This window comes from Solea senegalensis, linkage group LG18 (genome assembly GCF_019176455.1).
Source record: "Solea senegalensis isolate Sse05_10M linkage group LG18, IFAPA_SoseM_1, whole genome shotgun sequence".
In the NCBI taxonomy this organism is placed as follows: Eukaryota; Metazoa; Chordata; class Actinopteri; order Pleuronectiformes; family Soleidae; genus Solea; species Solea senegalensis.
In genome coordinates, this window is record NC_058041.1 from 48998 (window position 1) to 73121 (window position 24124).

Sequence of the window (24124 nt, forward strand, 5' to 3'; positions counted from 1 at the left end):
CATTTAAGAGGTCTTATTCAGTCCACACAATAATCAGTAGTGGGGTTTCGACGATAATTGATTCCTAAATTAACCGTCAACTACTTAAAACGTGAATATTGTCAGGTGCCTTTCAATTTTTTTTGTTTTGTTTCGGACAAATTAAAGACCGAAAGAAGTAGGTTTTTTTTAAACTGTGGCAAAACCCGCATACGATAAACACAAAGGTATAAATTGATGATTAATCCATACTTTTTTTGTTTTTGTAGAGAAACGAACAAAGAAAACAAAAAAACGAGAAAATTCTCATAGAATAAGTCTTGATCGATCAGAAAATTTAGTTTGATGTCTGGCTTTAACAATCAATCAATTACTAAATGAATTGGCAACTATTTTAAAATTGTGTTTTTTGATCATTGACAGGTTCTCGGCTTTCCCAGCTTCTTAAATGTGAATGTTTTGTGCTATCTTTGCAAAAATTCAGTCATTTTTCGATTTGTGATTTCTAGATTCGGATTCTGACGGGATAAAGTTAGAAAAAAAGTCGGAATACCGTGTCAGCTGAAGTTTAATCTAACTCTACAGAAGTTGGCGAAACTCAATCTTTGTCGATTAATTACTATACCCAAACCTCAAAACGTCCTGGATTAAATTGGTCGATTAAACTTAGTTCTCTGAGTTTCCAGCTTCCTCAATGTGAATATTTTCTTAGTTTTTTTGCTCAATTTAACAAAGAAATCATTAAAAATCAATAAAAGTAGATGCGTGGATCTTCCAGAATCTCACAATATGAATAGATTCTGATTCCTTTGGGTCATGATTCCATTAAAAAATGATTTAGTACATAGAGCTGCTAATTTGAGGCTCTATTTGCTTGTTGTGTGTTGTGAAATCAGAGTTGAGCTACATACACACACACACACACACACACACACGGACGAATACCTGGACCGCCGTCTGTCCCTCAGCTTTAAATAGACAGTGTGTCCTCCTCTGCCTTTTTTTTTGACTTGCAAAGTGTCGCAGCACCAGCCTGGATATATTTACTCGAGTGGGTGTGTCGAATTTGTCTGTCTGTCTGTCTGTCTGTCTGCATGACATGTGACAATAATATTAAAGGGACAGTCCCGTTTTTTTTTCACGTGCCAGTGAATCTTTGTTTGTGATTGGACACTCGTTCGTGTCCTGGGGTACTACCCTAAGGACAAATATATGTAAATTTCCAAGATATCATAAATGATCTAGAAGTTATGGTAAATGAGCACGCACACCAATGATAACAGAAGGATGCCAGGTGTTATTTTAAAAATGGGGACGACACAAATCACAGATATTCATCAGTATGTGTGATATCTTTATCTAAATTATTTTCCATAGAGAAAGTCAACGATTTTTACATAACGGCAAACAGGAGTTGTTCATCCACCGGTGCCTCTGTCTGCATGTTCTAATATGTTGTTTTGCGATATTGGTGTTTGAAAAGTTTTACTCGGATTCACTTACGTGACACAATCCTTCTCAATGAGGCAGCAGCACAATAACGAGTGTATCCAAGCTTGTTAAAATTGCTCCTTTTGTCACTTTGGTGCACGGAGTTAGTTGTTGGAGTTATTTTTCCAAGAATTATAGTTAAAAACACATTTTGCACTCCCACTAGCCGATACACCAAGGCTAACGTCCTCAACTTTTCCTCAAAAAACCCCCCCTCTGTTAAAGAGGTTAAAGCGGCAACCATGGCAGTGTCCTTAAAGTAGATTAATATCCCGCCCTGGATTATCTTGATCAAAATAATTCTCGATAATATTGTGTTGATGGACGCAGCTCCCCCTTGTGGCACATTAAAAAACTAAATCTCTACACTGGTGATATAGACGGGATTTTCAAGTCACTCGCGAGTATTATTGATGTTTTATGATGACAGGGTTGCAACTAACGTTTACTTTCATCATCAATTAATCAGTCAAGTATGTTCTTGAGTAATCAAATATTTGTTTTGTCCGTAAAATGTCAGAAAATGTTGATTGGCGTTTCTCAAACCTGGAAATGGCAATGTGCCCTGTTGAAAATGATTGTTATACAGAGCATATTCCATCAGGTCAGGTATCAATGCTCTAAATGCTGAAACTCCCTGGTCTGTCCCTTTAATCCGCACTGTTATTTTGGACTGTTTTACCTCATTGCTTGTTTTGCTGTGTCCTCATTATTAATCATCCCAGCTGATTCAGATTTAAACTTTAAAATTGCCTGAGAGGCAGCGTTGGAGAGGAAAAATACTGTATTTTATTTAAAATTTCTCCCCCCTCAAAAGATCTCAAGAGGCAGGATGCCAGATACACTATCTGCCTGGAAATATGCTTCCTTACATTTTCAGTGGGGGGAGTGTAGTGTTATCAAAAAGACAGAGACTCCATTCCTGCACGGGAAGAGCAACAGATTAGCCGCACACTCCTGAGGGACCGAGCTTCCTGGATCAGAGGAAAACAAACACACACGAGTCGGGTCGACTTAAAGTCGCACGTCTTACCTCAACACTCGGGCAGGGTGGCGGGGGCTGAACGTGTCACAAAGCTTAGTGTGAGAGAATACCGTTTGGGAACCTCTATGATTGAGTAATAATTGATTATTTTGAAGAAAACATTTGGCAAACTAATACATACAGAATCTGCTGATACTGGAGCAAGGCTGATACTATACAGTGTATGGCTGTAATCGCAAAGAGACATCTACTGTAATCCTTTTTTTAATTTAAATATTTTGATTATGAATCCTCAAAGTAGTTTTTCCGTTTCGTTGATTGACAGTAGCATAAAATTCCCTAAAATGTCATTTGTGTTGCCAAAAAATACACAAAAAATGTACATGCAGTATTTTTAAATTGCATTAGTTTGAGTTTTTTGTACACAGGGCAATTTCAGGTCCAAATTTATTGAACTGGGAATGTGCACATGTAATGATGTACTCACTATGTTATTTATTAAACTTTTACATTCCGTATGAGTCAAATCCGACTTGTTTTGATATAAAACACCCACAAATCCCCTTGGTTTAGCCTTGGGTTTTACCACTTTTTGCATTACGGTTGTTTTTTAACTCTTCGAAAGTGGTCAAATTTGACCACTTTCCGAGCAGCAAATTTTATTTACACTGTAAAACTATTTGCAACTGTAACGTCCCGTGCACATGTCGGTAATCGTATAGCCATGTAGCTTAAGGAAGTTAATATTACATTTTTATGCGACTGTTTTATTCATCCGTCAAGGTCTCCAGGCCGGTTTTTTTTTTGTGCCTGAGGGGAAATCGCAGGTGTAAATAATAAAAATTAATCACGCGTTAGATTCCATTCAGCTACTCCAGTTTCAGGACCGTGGTCCTGTGATGTGCCTTTATTAATAATGTTATGAGGAGCACCTGTGCTTTTCCTGTCATAGTAGAGTTTAATATGTCTTATGCGTGGTATTTTATACGACTGTTGGCAGAGTCAGTATGTGTGTGGAAAATACAATAACAGGGTTCAAAGACTTTTACTGTTCTCAGAGTCAGTATGTGTGTGGAAAATACAATAACAGGGTTCAAAGACTTTTAATGTTGTGTTCTCTTGTGTTTGAAAAGTGCTTGAATTTTGGATAAAGTAAAAAATAATTAGCTTATTATTTAGACGGAGGAATAAATAAACACTTAAAACTGGGTCTGGACCTCAATTTTGGTTGTTTTATAGCAAAATTACATCTCTTTTAACATGATAGAGTGAAATGATCATTTTGAGAATGTATATGTTCATATTACTTTACAACAGCTGCAAGGTGGCTGGTAAAACATAAAAAATATAACCTTAAAGTGCTTGAAAAGTGCTTGAATTTGACCTTGGAAAAGGTGTATGATCCATGTAATGGAGAAAAGATGCAGAAAAAGAACCAAAACAATGTTTTCTCAGCTACTGTTTTCCACGTTCTGATGTTCCCATAAAATGTCTGATGACGTCACTAAACATTGTCAAATTTTCAAGAAATCCCAATCTCTTAGAATGTGCAAAATGGTAAAATAATTAATCATACCTGGTGTCAAAACTCATCGGATTTGAATGTAGGACCAGGCCATCTAACGTCATACTAAATAAAGATTACGGATTTGGCGCCAATTTAAAATTATGCGTATATCTCAGTGACATGACTTTTGTCATGTTTGTGTAAGATGGTAATAGCTGTATGCAGGTAAAGTTCTATACAGATCCAGTGGATTAAAACATAAACATTTAATTGAATCCTCTACATTTTCAGTGATTATTAAGCTAAAGTGATTTCTCTCCATCTCCCAGGTGCACCCAGACAAGACTATGAATACACGTTCAGCTCTTCAGGAAGCCAAACCTCCACTACAACTTCTCCTCTAACTCCAAGATCCACCATCCCATCATCAGACACCATGGAGCCAAACTGCCACAGTGTGAGGAAGAAGAAGAAGAGTTCCTGGACCAGTTCACCTCACTCCCCTTCTATCTAGACGCTGCTCTTTCTCGACGTCTGTCACCTCATGGCTGGGATTCGGCATCCGTCTGCAAACGCCGCGACACACGTTTGAGGAAACCACCGTCCGGCTGACGGAGCTAATTTAGAACGGACAAAACACAAGTGACCTCGTCGTAATCATGGGGAAAGAGCAGGATCTGCTGGTGGCAGTGAAGACGGGGGATCTTCTGCTCGCTCACAAGCTTCTCTCCAGAGTCAAGTGCAACAAAACCAGTGAGTACAGAGTCGGCAGAGGCAGGGATTTGTATAATTTATGTGCAGTGTTGTTTGTAGTTCTGTGAGTGTGATAATTTCCTTGCTTCAAGGTTTACTGCTTCTGAAATTTTCATAAACCGCAAGACTGCATTGTGCCTGCTGCGCCACCAAACAAATATGACTTTGAAGGTTCTGAAACAGAACAGGATGATTCATTTGCACCAGAAAGATGAGTCGTGTCTGTTGTTTGGAAGTTTGAAACAACAATTTACTTCCCTGAAGGTTCTGAATCCGAAAGGGTAGAACACAAGGACACGGACGCAATTGTGCCAAGTTTGTCTGTGGTTCGGAAGTTTTACTGCAATTGTCGTCAGGCTACGGTAGTGCTGGGAGTAAAGTGCCGGATGAAATTCATCACAAAAAGTGCTATTTATTATATAACACGAATCTATCATAATACTGCAAGACTGGTTCACTGAGAACTTCTCACTGCTGCACCACCCCAACACATACTGAGGGTGTAGCCGCAGAAGTAACAGCCGGTCACGTGAGGTTGGACCTTGAAGGCTCCGAAACTGAAATGGTAGAACAGGACAACGTGGACGAATTTGTACCAAAAAGATGAACAAATAACGATTTACCCCAAATGTTGTGTCGGGCTAAAGTTGTTGCTGTAGGCAGCAGCACGGGCAGTTTATTCCACCACCTTAGCAGAACTCACATCTTTCGAGTACCAAGAACTCCAATCTACTCGGTTTGTCATTGTTTTCCATGACTTTGGGTCGTGATTTGGCTCAAGATCGCCAGCTAAATACACCATAAATATTGACACATTTCCTTTGCTGAATGTTGGAGATTAATGCATGTTTTTAAAGGATTTTTTAAGTCTTCTTTAACTGAAAAACAGTACCTGGTAGTCATGCCACAAAGTTCAAGAACAGAACGGGAGCTTTCACCGTCAGTGCTCCTGCTGTTAACTCTAAGCCAAGTACATTGTCGTTGCGATAACTGCGGGATCAGGTTCAGCTGTCGACCACAACACATGACCCCCCCGCAGCCGTGGGGTCAGGGACAATTTGAAACTAAGTGGATTCAAACTGCGCCACAACACAGGCTAATCTCCTTAATGCAGACCCCTGCAGCTCTTGTGTGTGTGTGTGTGTCTTTCTTTCTTTTCTTTTTCAGAGTTTTTTTTATCTGGGTAGATTCCAAGTTGCAGCTACAACAAGCGAGTGTGCAGTAGCATTGTTGCAGATGACAGAAGCTCCTGCTTCTGCTGCTGCTCTCTTATCCAAAGCCCGGGGAAAGTTAAGGCCACGCAGTGCGCTGTGAAGTTGAAACGTCTCTTTGTGGTCGTTATCTGTGTTCTGGGCTTTCATCAGCACGGCTTGGCTGCTAAACGACAAGCCCTGTGAACAAAGCTGTGGCTGTGCGACACAGTTACACACACAGACAGACACACAAAGCCAGTGAAGAAGCGTTGGCAGAGAATTTTAAAAGTGATATTGTCTGTTTTTTGTTCTGTTCCATTTAAGCGTTTCGCTTTGTGAACAATGAAGCGCTGCTAAAGTCAACGAGCCAGTGTTGTCCTCTACTGTTTCGTGTGATGCCTTCAAGGTGCCCTTGAGCAAGGCACTGCATCTACTTCTGTGGAGCAACAAGGAGCCTAAATTCAAAATTGTGGCTGTGCTGCACAGCTCCCAAGTGAGAAATTATGGATAAAAATCAATAATAAATACATTTTCAAATAATAATTTAGACTAAGGCTGAATTTTTCATTCATATCTAACGAGGGCTGCAAGGATTAATGAGTTATTGATCAATTACTAAATTAATCATCAACTATTTTTCAAGCTATTTTATTGTTTTCTTGCTCCTTAGAACATAAAACAATGATCAAAAATGATTCATTTTGGTTTGTTGAAACACTGATCATAATTTTTGAAAATTTTCTGGCACTTTGCGGCCCAGTCAGGTGCAAAATAAAACGCCAACTATTTCAATAATTGATTAATCTGTTTAAGTGCATTTTTTTTAATCAATAAATACAAACATAATCAGCATAAAAATAAACATATTCGGATTTCTTTGCTCCTCCGTGACAGAAAAATATGTGTATTTTTTGGTTGTGGATGGAATAAGCATTAGTGGAACATTTCACGCTATTTTCTGACATTGTATGGAGGATATAATAATAATAATACAGTTAAAATAATCTTTAGATTTGTGCTGAAGCTGAAATTGTCTCATTGTGAACTTGGTTGAAGTTCAAGGATGTGGTGTCAATAAAAATTGAGCTGGAAGTGTCTGTGTTGACATTGTGCTTGTGTTGGAAGGAAGTGGTGCCAGTTTACAGTGAGTGAATAACCTGGCCCCTGGCCAAGAGGGTCGGAATTGGGCTCGTAACCAGGAGGTCACCAGTTCAAGTTCCCGGGAGGAACCAAGGGTTGCGGTGCTCCCTTATCAAGGGTGTGTGGTTCATGGCCACTAATTGGTGTGTGTGTGTGTTGTGTGTGTTGTGTGTGTTGTGTGTGTGTGTGTGTGTGTGTGCAAAAATAACAGTCTAATTCGAATTAATCTAATTGAAAAAGGATTTACAGCATCAGCTCAAGTGTTAATCGCGTTGTTGGGTGGCCAACAGCTCATCAGGAAACAAGTCTGAACACCACCGGTATCATAATCTGATATCAGTATTTGACATCAGTGATAATCCATCATAAAATACTTGTTTTATTGGACCAAGGTTCTTAAAGAGCACAAAGATCAAAGTTGTATAAGTGATTAGAAGTGACCACTGCAGGGAGGTCAGATGTTTTTTAAGCTGGTGTGGTGATGTCCGACATGCTGGACATTCCTGGGGTCCCAGACTAAGCCTCGGGCTTCGAGCCTCGAATCTGGTGGTGGTGTTGTTGTTGGTTGAAACCTGCACGGGAACTGAATTCTGACGTTTGAGGGAGTGGTGGTGACAGGGTTTTTGACAGGGTCAAGGGAGGACAGACAAAAACAGAGCAGTGGTGGTGTAACCGGTCGGCTCATTTGACTGATGAATGAGACCAAAGGTCCAGTTCAGGGACAAGAGGTGAACGTCTCTGTGGGAGTGTGACTGTTACACCAGTGTTTCCCAAACTTTCTGTATGGTAGGCACCTGCTTTTTAAAAGATGACTCTTGTGACACAAATTTTTCAATTTTTTAATAAAAACTAAATTTTATACACGTTATTTAAAACATAAAGACCAAAACAATTCCCATGACGCATCTGCGGGTCCTTGACTCCAGTGTTTGGGGTAGAAGTGTATAAAATTATACACTATAAAATGTTTTATGTGGGATTTATTCTACAAGTGTAATTTTAGAAATTAAATATATAACCAATGTATGTTTGGCTGATTTTCCTTTTTCCCTTAATCTGACAAAATTACTGAATTTTTTTGTACATTTTTTGAAAATTTTTGACATATTAAATATTCTGAATTTAACAAATAAATATTGCAAATATTAAAAGCACAACAAAACGGGTCATTTAAAAAATAGACCTAGAAAATTAAAGTTGGAGAAAATATCAAGTATTTATTTAAAGTTAATGGAACCTTTAAATCTTTAGTATTTGCTTAGTTGGGTATGTTGCTTCATTGTCCCTTCCTTTTTAGTCTAGTTTTGAACTTCAAAAATTTCATAAATGTTTCATATTTTCTCACCTACTTTTTGTGCTCCATGGCTCCCAAACTGACCCTGAAGGAGTCCACAGAAAAAGACTCTCCACCACCCTGTCTTCACTTTCTTAACTTAGCGCTGAGCTAACGAGCTTTGCAGAGTCATCGAAACCAAATTAACCCATCGCCATCAGATCTTCTTCAGTCTGTAAGAAATTGAAACCGGGGTCTCTTATTTCACGGCACTAATTGTTAAAACCCGACTGTCTTGTTTTAATCAAAATTTGCTTTGTTTACTTTCAGTTTCATGGGATTGTATGAATATGAAAGTGTTACAACTGAACAAGCACAAGCCTTTAAACATTGCATTAGAAGTTCTTGCTCGGGGCAGAGATCTGGGTGCTGGCTGTAAGGGGGCAGAGGAAACCTTGGGTATCCCCGCGGAGGGGGGGATTAGCAGTATCACTGTGCCTGGGTGATGGACAGGAAGCTGAGATGGGAGGTTTCTTCTCGCCAATCAACCATCTGCTGACATCAGTCTACGTCTTCAGGCAATTTAAATTGACTTTCCACAGTCGTCCGGCTTTTTGCTTAGCTTGTTGCAAGCTGTTAAGTCAGGTTTGTAGATGCAGAAGAAGGATGTAGTGTCTGTCTGCTCTTCACATTCTGTTGCATAATAAAAACTGTGTCTGTACTATTTTATGTTTTTGTTTAGCAAAACTGCATCCAGAAGAGCTTTTATCTGTGTCCATACTTGCCAGCATTTTTTGAGCCAACCTGAAAATTTGGTAAGCAGAAGTGGGAAAAGCCTCTTGGATGAGAAATCTATTTCATCCAGTTGCTACTAATCACACCTGAAAACAAACAATATGAATATTCATGCTGTTCTCACAGAAAATAAGGTTGCAACCATTAGAAAAAGACATTTTTTTATTGTTCATTGTTTAGAAATAAGCGCTGATTAGTGTAAAAATGGGTGTAAACTGCAGCAGACTGGTGGACGTCAGATGAGGAAGCAGTCTCTAATCTGCTCTGAGGACGGTTTGCGTTCAAGCATCGTCAGAAAAGTGTCCATGTGCGCCCTCAAACTACCAAATGTGGTTTTTGTGGTCAGATCGGGAGCGTTCAGACCTGTTCTGGGCATGATCTGCACATGAGCCAATCACTTTGGACAGGATACTGATACGAGGTCTGAATAGGATGTTCTTTTGGGGACTTCTTTTACCACAGCTAGAGCCGCGTTTGACACGAGTGGAACAATTTCGATTTGGTACGCATTTATTTTGCGTTTCCTATTCTACCAAAATAACCAGCCACAACCGTTCGATTCTTTGGCACCCTTCCCTTGGGGTACCAGTGTAGACTGGTACGCTAAGGTCCCACCTATGACAGTCAACTGATTGGGTGACAGAAAAACATTAAACCCTGTACTGTTCTCATTGCCTGAGCCAGGGCTTTATCATTCCAAACTGTACCGCACTTTACCATGATGGAAACACAGCATTTGATCCAGGTCTGAGCAGGATGTTCTCTCAGGGACTTCAAAAGCTAGAGCGACACTGGGTGGGTTCTCAACGGGCTCAGAACAATTGTCTGACACATCAGGGGGCGAACAAATCTAACTCATTTTCGGCAGCAGTATTCAGGAACCCATCCAAATTGGGTGGCTTGGTATCAATTTAGGGTGTCATCAGTTTTTGCCGCAGTGGTAGAAACCCTTTCAAACTTCTGGAGTTGTTTGTGTGGAAGACAGGTGTATCTGGAGCAGAGTTGATAATTGAGTCGTGTGGATGCAGCTCTTTAGAGTGTCAGCTTGACTCATAAATTCATCTTATCCCCCTCACACACTCTTGACTGGGAGTCGGCTGAAGTGGGTGTTGTCCAGGTCCTCCCCTGAATGGGGGACCATTAGAGACCTGAGGTTCTTCAAAGGCCTTTCGTGATTACAATGTCTTTTGTTGTAACACATGCTGTCTTTCATCTCGACCCACGGCCCAGCCCTCTCTTCTGTCACGGTAAACATGAGGCCCTCTGGGAATTCTCAAAAGACAGATGGACAAAGAGTCACCACACAAAGGCTAAAGATCATATTTGAGCATGCATTTTGGCGGCTCATTTTAGCCACAGATATAATTTACTGATGACTCAGACTTTCACAAAGTCTTGTGGACCTTTTTTCACCAGACGTACAAAAGTTGCTTTGATATCCTATCATTTGAGTTTGTGCAGTCTGTAATGAAACACGGGAGGTACAACGATGACAAACCCTCAGATAACGCAAATTTAACAGACATGAGGCCCACAGATATAAACTATAGAATATTTAAGTCTGATCACAATGCACTGCAGCAGAGAGTGTCACAAATATCATGAAGTGAGGAAGATGGGACTGTTGTTAATTTAGCAGGTGTTAGGTGTCGGTATGCTTAAGTACTGTGAAATTCAACAAAGTCGACTTTATGACATTTCTGGAACAAAGTGGGTGAAATCTGGGACCGCAACGGCAACAATTACTTTCATAGTCTGTTTCTCAGTTAGTTGTTTAGTCCATAAAATGTCAGAAAATTTATTTTGTTATAAGAAACCAGAACATTTTCACATTCAAGAAGCTGGAAATCTGAGAAAGTGTTTTAAAAAGGACATTATCAATTGATTAATAACCAGGAAGTATTGCAGCAAGAGTTAAAATCCTAATTATCAAGACCAACAACTACCAAGCACAAGTGGCCAATTTATGCTGTATCAAGAATTTCAGATAGAGTTTGTAACTATCCTGAACCAAAATAAAGCTGTCTGATCTACTTCTGCAACCAACGATTCATTTTGTATTTGATTCATCTTAGTCTAGCCTTGTTTGCTTCTCAAAATGTCAAGAAATGTTAAAAAATAATAGTTCAATCTGTGTTTTAATTATTTGAAAAAACAAACATTCAAACTGGTCGAATAGATTATTAAAATAGTTGATTATTTAGTAACTAACTAATTAAAAGTCAATTAATCATTGTAATCCAACTCTGGTTATTGGTCATTGGAGGATTAGTGTCACCTAGCAACAGAACTACTAACTAACACCAGCCATGTATTGGTTTAAAGCCGTGTATTTATTTATTAGTAGAATTGTTTTTTGTATGTTTTTTTTTTGCCATTATCTTGCTAAAAATTATTTGGCCTTGGAGACTATGAATCCTGGCATATGTGGCCCATGAAGGGCACACCCACTGTTCCATCATTGGTTGAATCTGATCTGTTGGCCATCTATTGCAATATTACCTTGCCTCACTGGTTGTTAAAAAGCTAATAAGACTTTTTAACTTGGAGGTTAAGGATGATTTCTTCCTCAGTACTCAGTAACCCCACTCCCCCCCTCACTGCTTCTCCCAGCTCCCTCATCCTTTATCTTGGCATCCTCCTTCCTTCCTTCATTCCCCTACCTTGAATTAGGGATAACCTATCTAGCCTAGTGTCAGATTAGAGGTCTGTTAGCATTAAGAACACTTAAGACGACGTGTGCGTGTGTGTACAAGTATAGTGTGAGCAGTGAGCATGTTCTCATACACTGCACACGCCCGAACACATCCACAGTTTTTACTTCTTCACCTCCAACATTTTTCATTTTGTTTTCACCTGAAGCAGGGTGTTATGTTTAGCTAGCCTGATTATCCAACCTGCTAACTGTGCTAATCACGATTCTTCTTCGTTTATAATAATTTTGCATCATGATTCTTCTTTGTGTCATGTTTTTTTGTAGTGATTTGACTCTGTCGATGCAGAGAGTGCAGTTTTACTAGCCTGATATCCAACCTGCTAATTGTGCTAATCATGATTCTTCTTTGTTGGTACCATTTTGACTCTGGTGTGTGTGTGTGTGTGTGTGTGTGTGTGTGTGTGTGGGTGGTACCATGCAAGAGCAAGTTCACACACACACACACACACACAATAATCCTTGCTTATCTAACAGATGGGCTTGTCTGTCTAGGATTGTCAAGTAAATAACCTAAGTAATTAAGCTGTGTGTGTCTACAACAGTGTTATTTAATCTGGCCTACATGGCGCTTTATTACTTTCTCCGGGCGGCACATAGTTGGGTCTGGCCCTCGTCATCATCATCGTCTTTTTCCTGAAGCGTCGTGCTTTTCTTCTTCTTCTGTTATTAAAGAAAACGAGGCATCAGTCAGTCAGCTGGTGTTTGACTGCAGTGATCAGAGTGTGAGGCGTCTCTTGCTCTGCCTCTACTTGCCCCCTAAACTACACTCACATCCACATCAACACAAAGGAAAAAGTGTCTGTAGGCTGTAGAGTTTTCTGTGGTTTGTGGAATTGATTCATGCTCGTATGAGGGTTTTTGTCTGATCATGTACTTGTACTGTATATGTAAGTGTGTTGTTTGTGTCGGTATGGGTTTGCGGTAATGAGGATCAGCAGGAGACGCTGCTGCAGTTCTTGTTGTGGCTTTGATGTTCTCCATTATCTCGGGTCTTTTATTTTTCTACCTGCTCCTCATCTCTTAGCCCCTGAATCAAATGCAAATGGGGAAGAAGTGCACAGTGTTCACATCCTCGAGCTTGATAAGTAGCCGTGCTTCACGATAGTGAGTCGTCCCTGTTGATAACAGATGATATGTGTGTGAGAGAAAGTGCAGTTGCTGATTTATTTGGTGTCATTTTTCATGTTCTGACCTCTCACTGAGGAGGCGGGTCAAAATATCGATTGGGTGATATATCGGCTTGCGTCTTCATGCTATTCGATAATCAATACTCCAGGGAAAATATCAGTCAGTCAGTTAGTCATCATCTAACCGCTTTATCCTCCACCAGAGGGTCACGGGGGGTGCTGTGCCAATTTCAGCTACATCGGGCGATAGGCGGGGTACACCCTGGACAGTTCGCCAGTCCATCGCAGGGCCACACACAATCAAACAACCGAGACAAACAACCATTCACTCTCACACTCACTCCTATGGTCAATTTAGAGTGTCCAATTTACCTAATCCCCACATTGCATGTTTTTGGACTGTGGGAGGAAGCCGGAGTACCCGGAGAGAACCCACGCACACACGGGGAGAACATGCAAACTCCATGCAGAAAAGCCCTTGTTCCAACGGGGGCTCGAACCCGGGTCTTCTCGCTGCAAGGCGAGAGTGCTAACCACTACTCCACCGTGTGGCCCCCAGGGAAAATATCGATATTTTAATTAACAAATAAAGGTACTCTAAAGTAAACAGTCCCTGCCAGTTTCACTCACCAGGCGTTGCTACTTCATGTCTCCTCACGGTGGCACTGCTGAAATGAATGAGGGGAAACTTGAGTGGAATGTAATGGTGGAGAAAGCTACCTAAAGAGATGATTCATCCATGTTCAATACATAGACTGTATGACACCAGGTTCTCTAGGTTATGAATAAATGGAGAAATCCTGCACCTTTAACTTGTCACGTTAACGTTTTGTTTTCTCCAGTTAGACTGAGATCGTGACATGTCGTTGTCTCGCAGTGTATTGATCATCAAGGAATTGTCATATCATGATATTATTGGCAGTGGTGGGCTGTCAGGGCCAGCAGGGCCTTCTCTGCTGGCCCTGACAATATCAAAAAAGTATTTTTTTATTATTATTTATTATATTATTATTATTATTTTTAATAATCAAATTAATTTCTTGTCTGAACATGTCTGAATTCAATTCAATTCTTTTTCAGTATGTTATGATTATATTTCCAGAAAGAATATGGTTATTTTTTGTGAAGCTGAGCTGGATTTTCCTGGATGTCATTAAACGCATCACAGCTCCGTGGACCTGCTCTAGTAGTATTGCTGGCTTTTCCTATTTGGTTATAACTTTGACTGACGTGTGTCGTCAGCCAATCAAAATGTGATGCATAGTGACAGAACGCCCCAGGCCCAGCGATGTGTCTGGCGCTAGCCCCCAATGATGTCATCAATGACGTTTGAACCTTTGGCGGGTTTTGAAGTAAACCATGATCACTGAATTAACACCACCGATCTATCATGTTTCTGATCTCCTTTTCACGGCCATCGTTTGGAGAAAAGAAGGAAATTATTTCAAGAGGAAAACCTACACCGAAGAGGTACATCATCACGGTAGTTGGAGTGTTAATGATGAATTTATAAAAAATTGGTGAGGACAAAACTTGATCATAAATAGTGCCGGGGACGTGTTCCGACGCGTAGCTGACGCCTATGCTTATGTGGAAGCTTGTTTTTGTGTCATATAGTGGCTTGTGAAATTGCGTTTGCTGAGTGACTTAACGGAAGATGTGGTGGTAATGATGCAGTAGCCTATAGATGCGCAGTGGTGTGCGTGTGCGCTATGGTGTGTTTTTTCTTTTTTTACTGAAGGCCCTGACTGAAACCCCACGGTCCGCTACTGATTATTGGTATCGTGGACCATGTTTTGCATATTGTATCTTGACATAATACCGCCTTTTTGTGACTGATACAATTCTTAGACTAAATGAGTTAAAGCACAACTATGCAAGGTTTTTGCCCTAATTTAACAGCTTTGGAGTCACTGTGATGGTTAAATATTTTTATATTTATTTTCGCTCCCCCAACTACCTCTGTTAGCAGAACCAAGTAAAAACAGCATTTTGGGGGTCTTACTACTTACATCATAAACTTGCAGTAAAAATGGAAATCCAGATGGAAGGAGCTGAGGACAGAGAGCTGAAATCGCAAAAATATTAACATTTGGTATTAATAACGTATTAACACTGATGAATTAACACATTTCCTGCCGCGTGAATTATTTCACAAACATGCAGTAAAACTTGCATTGTTACGTGACAGGTTCTGTTACCTCGTCTAATGACCAAACCCTAGGTGTGATATTGATATCTGGTTAGCACTGCTAATGTTTAGGTGAGTCATTACTTCGAATCGTCCATGAGCACTTAGTAGCTGTTGCCCTGGTCCTAAATAAACCTTTAAGTCACATAAATAATGGTTTGTAGGCAAGAGTGTCATCGATGTTCCCCTGAGGCTAATTGAGAAATCTAATGACTTTTCCATTCTAGACCAATAATCACGTGACAGTTGACTAACTAGCTGTGGGAGGTCACGCTGGAAAAGTAAGCCATGTGATATTGATTTCTTTGTTTGTTTTGTTTATCATCAGATATGACCTTGAGATTGAGCTACTGCTCATACACAGTAATGTTAAATATGGGAATGTGAAAAACTTATATGGGAATGTGAACCAGTTATGTTGGGTGTGATCATACCAAACAAATCACATAATGATTTAATGATGGTAATAACCCTTTGTTTATACAGCAGTTTTCTTAACAATGTAACAAATAGGGATGAGCCGACACTCAGTCACCTGCCAAGTTTGAAGCCTGTTAAGTGAAGTGATATGGACAGTTGAGGATAGACGTTCCGTGACTGAATAGATTTTGAGTTAAAACCCTGAGCGCTGTCCCAAGTTGTAAAAAGTTAGTTTCACTACAAACATTCTTTGATAACAGCTATGCTAACAGCCTGAAGATAAGCGTGTGTAGCCAATCAGGCAATATTTCAGACAGCTCGTCTCTTTGCTGGGCGGAGAACAGGAGAACATTTTACCCGATCCCCACAGATCCAGAGAGATAAATCAGGGACTCGGACTAGATTTACCAAGGCCTAGTCTTCACACTGAAGATGAAGGGAAGTTGATCAGGAAGTTGAAGATGTCAGGAGACTGGAATAATGTCCTCTCTACCTATGTAAACTTCTGACTTCGAAGAAAGTAATAAAAAATTGCCTCATTATTCTTGCATTTAGCAAATAGAAATAATTTTGGTAATCCTAACGGACCTAAAACAAGAAAAGTGATTGTCTGATTTCATGCCAGACAGTGAGAAAAAAAGTATATATATAGTGTATGTAAACTTCTGGTTTCAACTGTATTTATTTTCAAACTCCTCCAAGAAGGGGAAAACATTCAAAAGCTGCACACTGTGTGTTGAATTGACTCGAATCGACGCTGTCACGGCGGCGGCATAAACTCTTCAAACGAGTAAACAACAAATACTTCTCCAGACAGGTGAACTCTTCATGAACCTGTGTCACATTTCCTCTCATTATTACACCCTGGTCTTCTTCAGTAATCACAGTGCAGAGGGAGAGAGAGGGGGGATTGGTTTCTGTCATTCCTCGGTCACTTCACTGCTAAACACACGCGTCACAAGACATGAGAAGGAAAGGAAATATCACAGAAAACCTTAAAATATGTGCCGATAGAGTTTCTCTCTTGTCGTGTGTGTGTTGTTGGTTGAAAAAGTAATTACAGATTCTCATGGAAGTCTTGTGGAGGATAAATACTTTGGTTGGTAGGTTTTTATCCCGGGTGTTTTACCTCTGCGGGGCTCTCGTGTCCCACAAGGTTTCTGTTAACATGGAAATTTCTTGGAAGCCATTTTTTTGGACTTTACTAGGACGCCATGGAGCCTTTGTTTGTTTCTGTGTTCCACTTTCCTCATGGGATAATTAGTAATAGTATTATGTTATTTGTACCAAGATAATTTACCTCAGTCGCTCCCAAATGCAACTTCTACACATGAAATATATATTGTAATAGATATAATGGATATTTTCTGCTTTTGTTGCTCCACATAACGCCAATCGACATTTTTTTAACATTTTTGGACCAAACAAGCACGCGGTTGATTGAGAACAGATTAATCAATTATGAAAATAATCATTGCTGCCCTATGGTACATGATTGTACTCATAATTTATTGATCTGGGGATTAATTGGTCCATAATATTAGTTTTTAATGATTTCTTCACATTTAAGAAACTGAAAAATCCTTTAATTATTACAAAAAACTCTCAAACCCATTAATCCAAATCAAAAATAGTTGATGATTTGTTTAGTAATTGATTAATCAACTAATTTTTGAGCCCTAAATTCATGTAATACATTATATTCTGCTGTCAGAAAACAGAATATCTTTGGTTTGTTTTAGGACGCTGTGACGTTGACGTGATAAACAATTTCATAAATGTGTGTCGGTGGATGGAGCTAAAAAGAGCACCACTTTTTCTCTTGCTAAAACGCCCTAAAATGTTTAATATAAAGACAGAAAATGAGCCACAGAATAATTGTTAATGAACACTATTATTGGTTAGAGCCACACGAATGAAAGGAAATCCAATACTGTCGGAAGAATCGCTGCCAAAAACCTAGACTGGATCACGTACGTTATATTTCCTAACCCCAGGTGGATATTAAATGTTAATTATGACACATTTTTTTAAGCCCGCGGGGGAGGGAGAGAGAGAGAGAGAGAGAGAGAGAGAGGGAGAGAGAGAGAGAGCTCAGTTGTGAGTGGAGTAAACACATGATTTGAATGGCATGTAAAGTGTTTTCTCCCCGAGGTGCAGGGTTGGGACTTGTTATGTAACACGAAACCTGAAGGACTGTTTACACCTTCAGAGGCTTAATGCAGATGTAGCAACACACACATTCCTGTACAGCAGTCTCAGTGAGGTCTCATGGGGTAGCTTTACACCAGCATTAAACTATGATTTCTGTGATCGGCCTAATTCGAATAAACCAGAGATACGTTCCGTTCTTCAAAACCAGGAGGTGGGAGGGAGGTGGTCTGAGACTCATTGTGACCACGGTGGGTAAATATTTCAAGTATCCGATGCGTCTCGGCTCCACCCACAACAACAACAACAACTACGTGAGTGTAAATACGTTGGTGGCTTTCAGAAAATGAGGACATTTCAAGGTTCTGACTGCTAATGGAACACAGCATTTGTGCTATAATGTGGTTCAAGAAAATTCGTGAACTCAGAATTTTCAGAAAATATGGGAATTCTGATTTCTGACCACTAATGAAATGCTACATTCCTGCCATAAGATGGTTAGGAAAATTCCTGTACTGTGACAGTTCAAAAAATTGCTATAACATGGTTCAAGAAAGTTCCTGAACTGTGGAAATTGGGGAATTTTGTGTTCCAACTACTAATGGAACCTGGTGTTCATGCTATAACTTGGTTCCGGAAGATTCCTGGACTCTGGAAATTAAGAACATTTGGAAATTCCTCATTATAACTATGTATGGAATGCAGCATTCATGCTACACACAAAGAATTATGTACAAGTTCACACACACAGGTTTGCCCAGCTATTCTATTTGGTCTCTGTGAGGACTACTGGTCCTGACACAGTCAGGGTTTTAATGCCAGAACAGAGTCCTGAGGAGGGAACAGATACAGGAACACACTCAGACTCACTCACAGCAGCAGCAGCAGATGATGATGTTTCATCTTCTCACTGTCAGTGAATATTGAATGGCTCTGACCTAGTTGCCGCCGGCGCCGCGGGAGATTATTCTGTTCATTTTTAACAATGAAGCTAATTCATTTGATGATGTTTTTCATCCTATGGTTTAGTTTGTTTTTTTTAACTCCAGACCTAGTTCTAGTGGGTTTTTTACGACAGAGCTTTAAAATGTGTCACTTTGCAAATGAGGTGAACGTGTGAACACCCCGCCGGTTGTTGAAACTGCCAAATATACACACATGTTGCAGTTTGATTTCTGTTTACCCAAAAACACTGCATATTTAAACGCTGACAGATTTTTGTCACAAGTAGCTTTACTAGATTATTCAAACAAGTTTCCTGGCAAGTCTGATGAACAATAGACACATGACACATGCCAAATTATCTATAGATCAGTGCAGAGATTTCCAATAATCACATGACACTTGAGTTGTTATGCCAGTTTAAATGTGGAGTTAGGGCGTAGACTGGAATAAGACATTGGCGTGTTCACCTGGATCTTTTGTTTCTCACTAACGTTGATCAGATTGAAAACATTCGTTGTTGAGTCAGTTGATGCTGGGACGGAGATTTTGATGAGTAATACCAATTTAAACCTAGGTTTAAACAGGTTTTTGACAAGTAGAAGTTAGATTTTGGTGATAACACAATTTAAACCTGGGTTTAAATCAGTGGTTTCAAAGTTGTGGCCCGGGGGCCACATGTGGCCCTCCAATCGATTTCATGTGGCCCTCCAAACAATATGAAGTTGTAACAAGTCATTTCTATATGTTTTTATTTTTAAATTAATAGATTAATTTTGCATCAAAAATATGTTTTTTTGTTGTTGCCGCATATTAGAACAAGCACTTTTTGTTGACGTAAGCCTGGGTTTTAACAGGAACTGTGGGAACAGTGGGGCAGCGGGTTAGGTGAGTGTTACCAATATAAACCTGGCTTTAAGAGGTTTTTGACCAGCAGAAGTGAGGTTTTGGTGATAAATACTGGCATTTTTGGTGAGTAATACCAATATAAACCTGAGTTTTAACAGGTTTTTGACCAGTGGGATTGAGGTTTTGATCACTCTCACAGACAAACTCCTACTGGGCTTTGGTCACCCACTTAACCTCCTGCTGAGAACCCTGCCACTGCTGAAGCCAACACTGGAGACGCTCTTATCTGGGATTTAAAAGTTAATTTAAAGTCTCCGATGCTTCCTGGATTATAAACTTGGTCCTTTCATCTTTTTTAAAACATTTTTTTTGAATAGTTTACTCTTAATGTTAAATATATGACTGTTTGTAGACGACGACAACAACGAGGCTGTGTGCGTTCCTAATGATGGAGCGTCATTAGGAATTCAGTGGGACAGCTGGAGTGAAGCAGCGTGGCTGGTTTGGTTTGAGGCTCTGTGTTTACCCTCTCAGTAATCAGTATAGTTAGATGGATGTGTTCCTCAGATAAGTGTTTCCCCTTCATGTGGTCGTCACCTGACCACAAGCCATTTATCGCCAGAGACACACGATGACCTCAAATTACCCCCCTCTCCTCTCTCTCACTCCCCCTGTATTTTGGTCTCGCTCCAGGCCACAGCTGGAGAGAACTCCTGCTGCAGCAAAATCAAGTGTCCCCTGTTAATGAGAAGCCGGCGTGGGTGGAAGTGGGTTTGTATTCCCTGTGGTACAACTATAAGGAATATTTTGCAAGCTACAGAGTGAAAACTTGAACAAAAGTCATAGTCTGCGATGAGGAAACAGCTGTTACTTCAGATCCTTCTCATTCAACGCAGTCGTCAGCACAACAAGTTGTCCATCCTTGTGTGGTCCTTCTTAAATTAATCATTTATTCAGAATTTACGGAGATGAAGATGCTGTAGGACGAAGCTTCTCGGATAGAAGAAGAAAGACACAAGTAATAACGAGCGATTTAACAGCCGGGACGATTTACCATTCTTTTTTAAATCGGCATGGCCTGTTATTATTTGTTAATTGGCCGATTCTTGCACAATGCATGTTTTCCCTCTCAGGAACTTGATGAGAAAGTCTGTTCCCCTGAGAAGAAAATGTGAAACCCACTGCTTTATGACATAAACTAACAACACTGCTCCAGACGAGTCTATTATGTAAATAACTCTAATTTCGTCATCCCTAAAACCACGACAAGGACAGCTGCACTCACTAGGATTACACCTGAGGAGTCGTCCTAATCCACTGTCATCGTAACAATATTTAAAAACAACAGATAAATGACAAGTGATAACCGCTGTTATTCTGCTGTTTATCACTGATCACATGCATTGATACATCAATAGTGACTTTACTTTGATTTGTTTTCACTTCATTTTGATTCATTTTTTTCACGTGTGTGATCAAAGACGTTTCAAAATGAGTTGTGAAAAATCAAAGCATCACATTCTCGCTTCTTGCCAAACTGGAGTCTCACTGAAAATCAGTGATTTTAACATCACAGCACACAGGAGTTGAAAAGTTCAAATGTGTTGTTTTGGTAATTCAGCATTTGAAATGCTTTCTTGTGATTGACCTCAGTGACACAAAGTGACCACACGAGGCAGCAGTAGAGCAGCAGCTCCTGTTTCCCCCGTGAGCTAAAACATTGATTTTCTCTATGGACTTTGGTGCAGGGGAGAGTGAGCCGTCTACAAACTCTGTTTTCTTGTTGAAAAAATGTCGTTTAGCAAGTAGATGAATGGGTAAAACATATGATTTAGACATCAGGGGCTGCAGCTGGTGTCTAAATCACTGAGGTTTTAGTTGGCTAAAACCTCAGTGAAGATACGGTGGGAGGATAACCATGGTAGTTTAGAGTGTTTCGCAATCAAAACACAGCATCACATGCTTTTCTGTGCTTTTGTTTGTCGTGACCATAGGGGGGAAAAAAAAGAAGAAGAAAACAATAGAGGGCTTCCACAGCGACGACTCTGGGATACTTTTTATTTGCACGGACGTCGTCGTCTTTCAGCGCGGAGAGCGAACCCTGTAATTTTACCCCGTCTCTGGGAGAAAACAAAATGGTGGAGATTTACTACACATCTGCTTGCACCCCGATAGGGCATGGGGCGTTCACACTCACAAACACAAACGCTTTATAGTCCACACATGCTGGTAATGTAATTGATGCTGATGCTGATGTCAGAGGCCCCCTCACTACTACTTTTGTGCACATGAACGGGCTGGGGCGGCGGGGGGGTGGGGGGGATAGCTGACAGCTCAGTCAGAGAGAGACAGCGTGGTGGGTGTGCTATGTGAGGAATGTCGGCTCATGTTGTAACTGGAACTCGTGAAAGGCCTTGTTTCTTGTTTCTTTCCATACCGCAGAGGACACTTTAAAACCCCGTGTTTTTGGCGAGCGGCCAAACAAACACCCCACCCCTTTATCTGTCTCATTATCAATGTGGCTTTTTGTGTCCTCGGGCTCCTGTTTTTGTGTCTCTCTCTGTGTCTCTTCAGCATGTCTGTCAACTCCACTCCACTCCACTCTGCTGCTGCTGTGAAAGCAGCTTCTAGGACAGTCACTTTGTCCAAATATCAAGTCTTTCCTCCCCTATTACACCACAAATGTCACAATTCTCAATCATTTATTAGCTAACTATTTTAAAAGTTTGGGTTAAACAATTTTACAGCCACAATGTCGGTATCGGCCGATATTGGCTTTAAAATGTGTCACTGGGTCACGCCAAAATCCCCCGATAATGGAAAGTCAGAGTTCACACTTATGTTTTTTCCCCCCCTGACTTTTAATGAGGTCAACTTAGCGGTGACGTCATTCCCAGTTCCTATTGGATGTAGGAGGATAAAGTGCTAGAAGATGGACGGACAGATGGATATCGGAAAGCGAAGAATATACTTGTCATTACGGTAACCCTCAGGACTCTCAGCGGAACGAGCGTCCGATCACAGACGAGATTCACAGACGAGATTCACCGGCACGTCACACGTTTGTGACGTCAGCTTCTCAGCGCCGTAATTCCTAAATGGTTGAATAACTGCCAGATATGGAAAGTGAAAGTTGTCTTGGAAGAAAAGAGGCAGAAGAACTCACTCATTGAACATTTTTGGGACAATTTTACAGCCATGAAATCAAAATAAATCCAGGTGGTCTGAATATCATGATGGTATCCTCCACATGAGGGTCACAGGGTCGCTGGAGCCCAATCACAACTGACGTAGAACGGAAAACCGGGGTCACGCCGTGGACATGTTTGCCAGTCCATCGCAGGGCAAACATTCACTCAAACATTCATCATTCACTCTCGCATTCACACCTACGGTCAAGCTGGAGAGTCCAATTAACCTCTGCGTGTTAACTGGAGAAAACCAAACAAACACACACGTTGCAAACATGTGTTGTGCTCTGTGTGGCCCCTATTTTATAATTGTATGACCTTTGACCTTTGTCTATGGTGTGAATAAATAGAGAAGTCCTTTTCACGTTAACGGTTTTGTTTTCTTCACTCGGACGTATATTGTAATGTATCGCTGTGATATATTGATTATCACAGAATTGTTGTAGCGTGATATTATTGTTATCGCGTGTCGCATCGTGGGGTACCCTGTGATTCCTGCCCTAATACTGTATACAAGTGTCACTTCTAACTTCCGCTAAAGTATAAGCTAGCTCCTTAACTTCCGGGCAGTTGTTAATGTTCTTTTAGTAGCTAACCCAAACGTGTTTACATTTTAGTTTCCCTCATTTACTGTTGACTTGCATCGCTGACACTGTCGTATGATATGGTAGGAAACCTAGTGTGCGCCCTCTGCTGGATTGTAATGGTACAACTTAAATTGGTGCTTATTTGATGGCAGCCAATATTGGGATTTTGGAACAAATAAAATGGAAGTCTTCAGGAGTTCAGCGAGTAAAGAATATTCACCATCTTCACTTACCACTGGGGAAGCAGGAAATAAGTAAATATCAAGTCCCTGAAATCCAATAAAAATTGTATCTACTCTGTTTAAAAACTTTTTATGCTTTGACTTGAATGCACAAAACCCCCGTTGCACTAGAAATGAGAATATGTTTTCCCCCCTTGTCGTTATGAGCTGGGAAATGGCATCAGTAAAGCACAAAGAAGAGAATTCAATATTTAATCAGGGCTCCTCCAGTCAAAGCCCCCATGATGTGCTTGTTCTTTTATTCTCCTCTATATACTGAATATGGAGCATTTACTGGTGAGAGTTTTCTCTTTCACTGCCGGGGTTTTTGGATAAGAAATAACTAAATGAATCGCCAACTATTTCGATAAGCGTTATATCTGTTTTAGGGGTTCATTTTTTGATGAACAATTAGTAGTTTGGTCCAGAAAATGTTGGAAAACGTTAGATTGTGTTCCTAAACCTTGAAATGAATGATTTTTTTTTCTCAAACTATAGTCAAAATAGTTAATGTAGTTGATGTTTAATGTAGTAATTCTTCTAAAAATATTTTCTGGTTTCTTTGCTCCATATTAACAAAGAATTTGAGAAACACCGATCAGTATTTTTCAAC

At 40.2% G+C, this 24124-nt stretch overlaps 1 protein-coding gene across 1 annotated transcript in view; it reads left to right on the forward strand.

Annotated features, from left to right (window-relative positions):
- Window positions 1-24124, forward strand: part of LOC122759510 (caskin-2-like) — a 37642-nt gene that overhangs the window by 700 nt on the left and 12818 nt on the right. The window contains exon 2 of the mRNA XM_044014435.1: window positions 4292-4715. Coding sequence (XP_043870370.1) covers window positions 4622-4715 — 94 coding nt within the window. The 5' untranslated portion in view covers window positions 4292-4621. The remainder of the gene's footprint in view (window positions 1-4291; window positions 4716-24124) is intronic.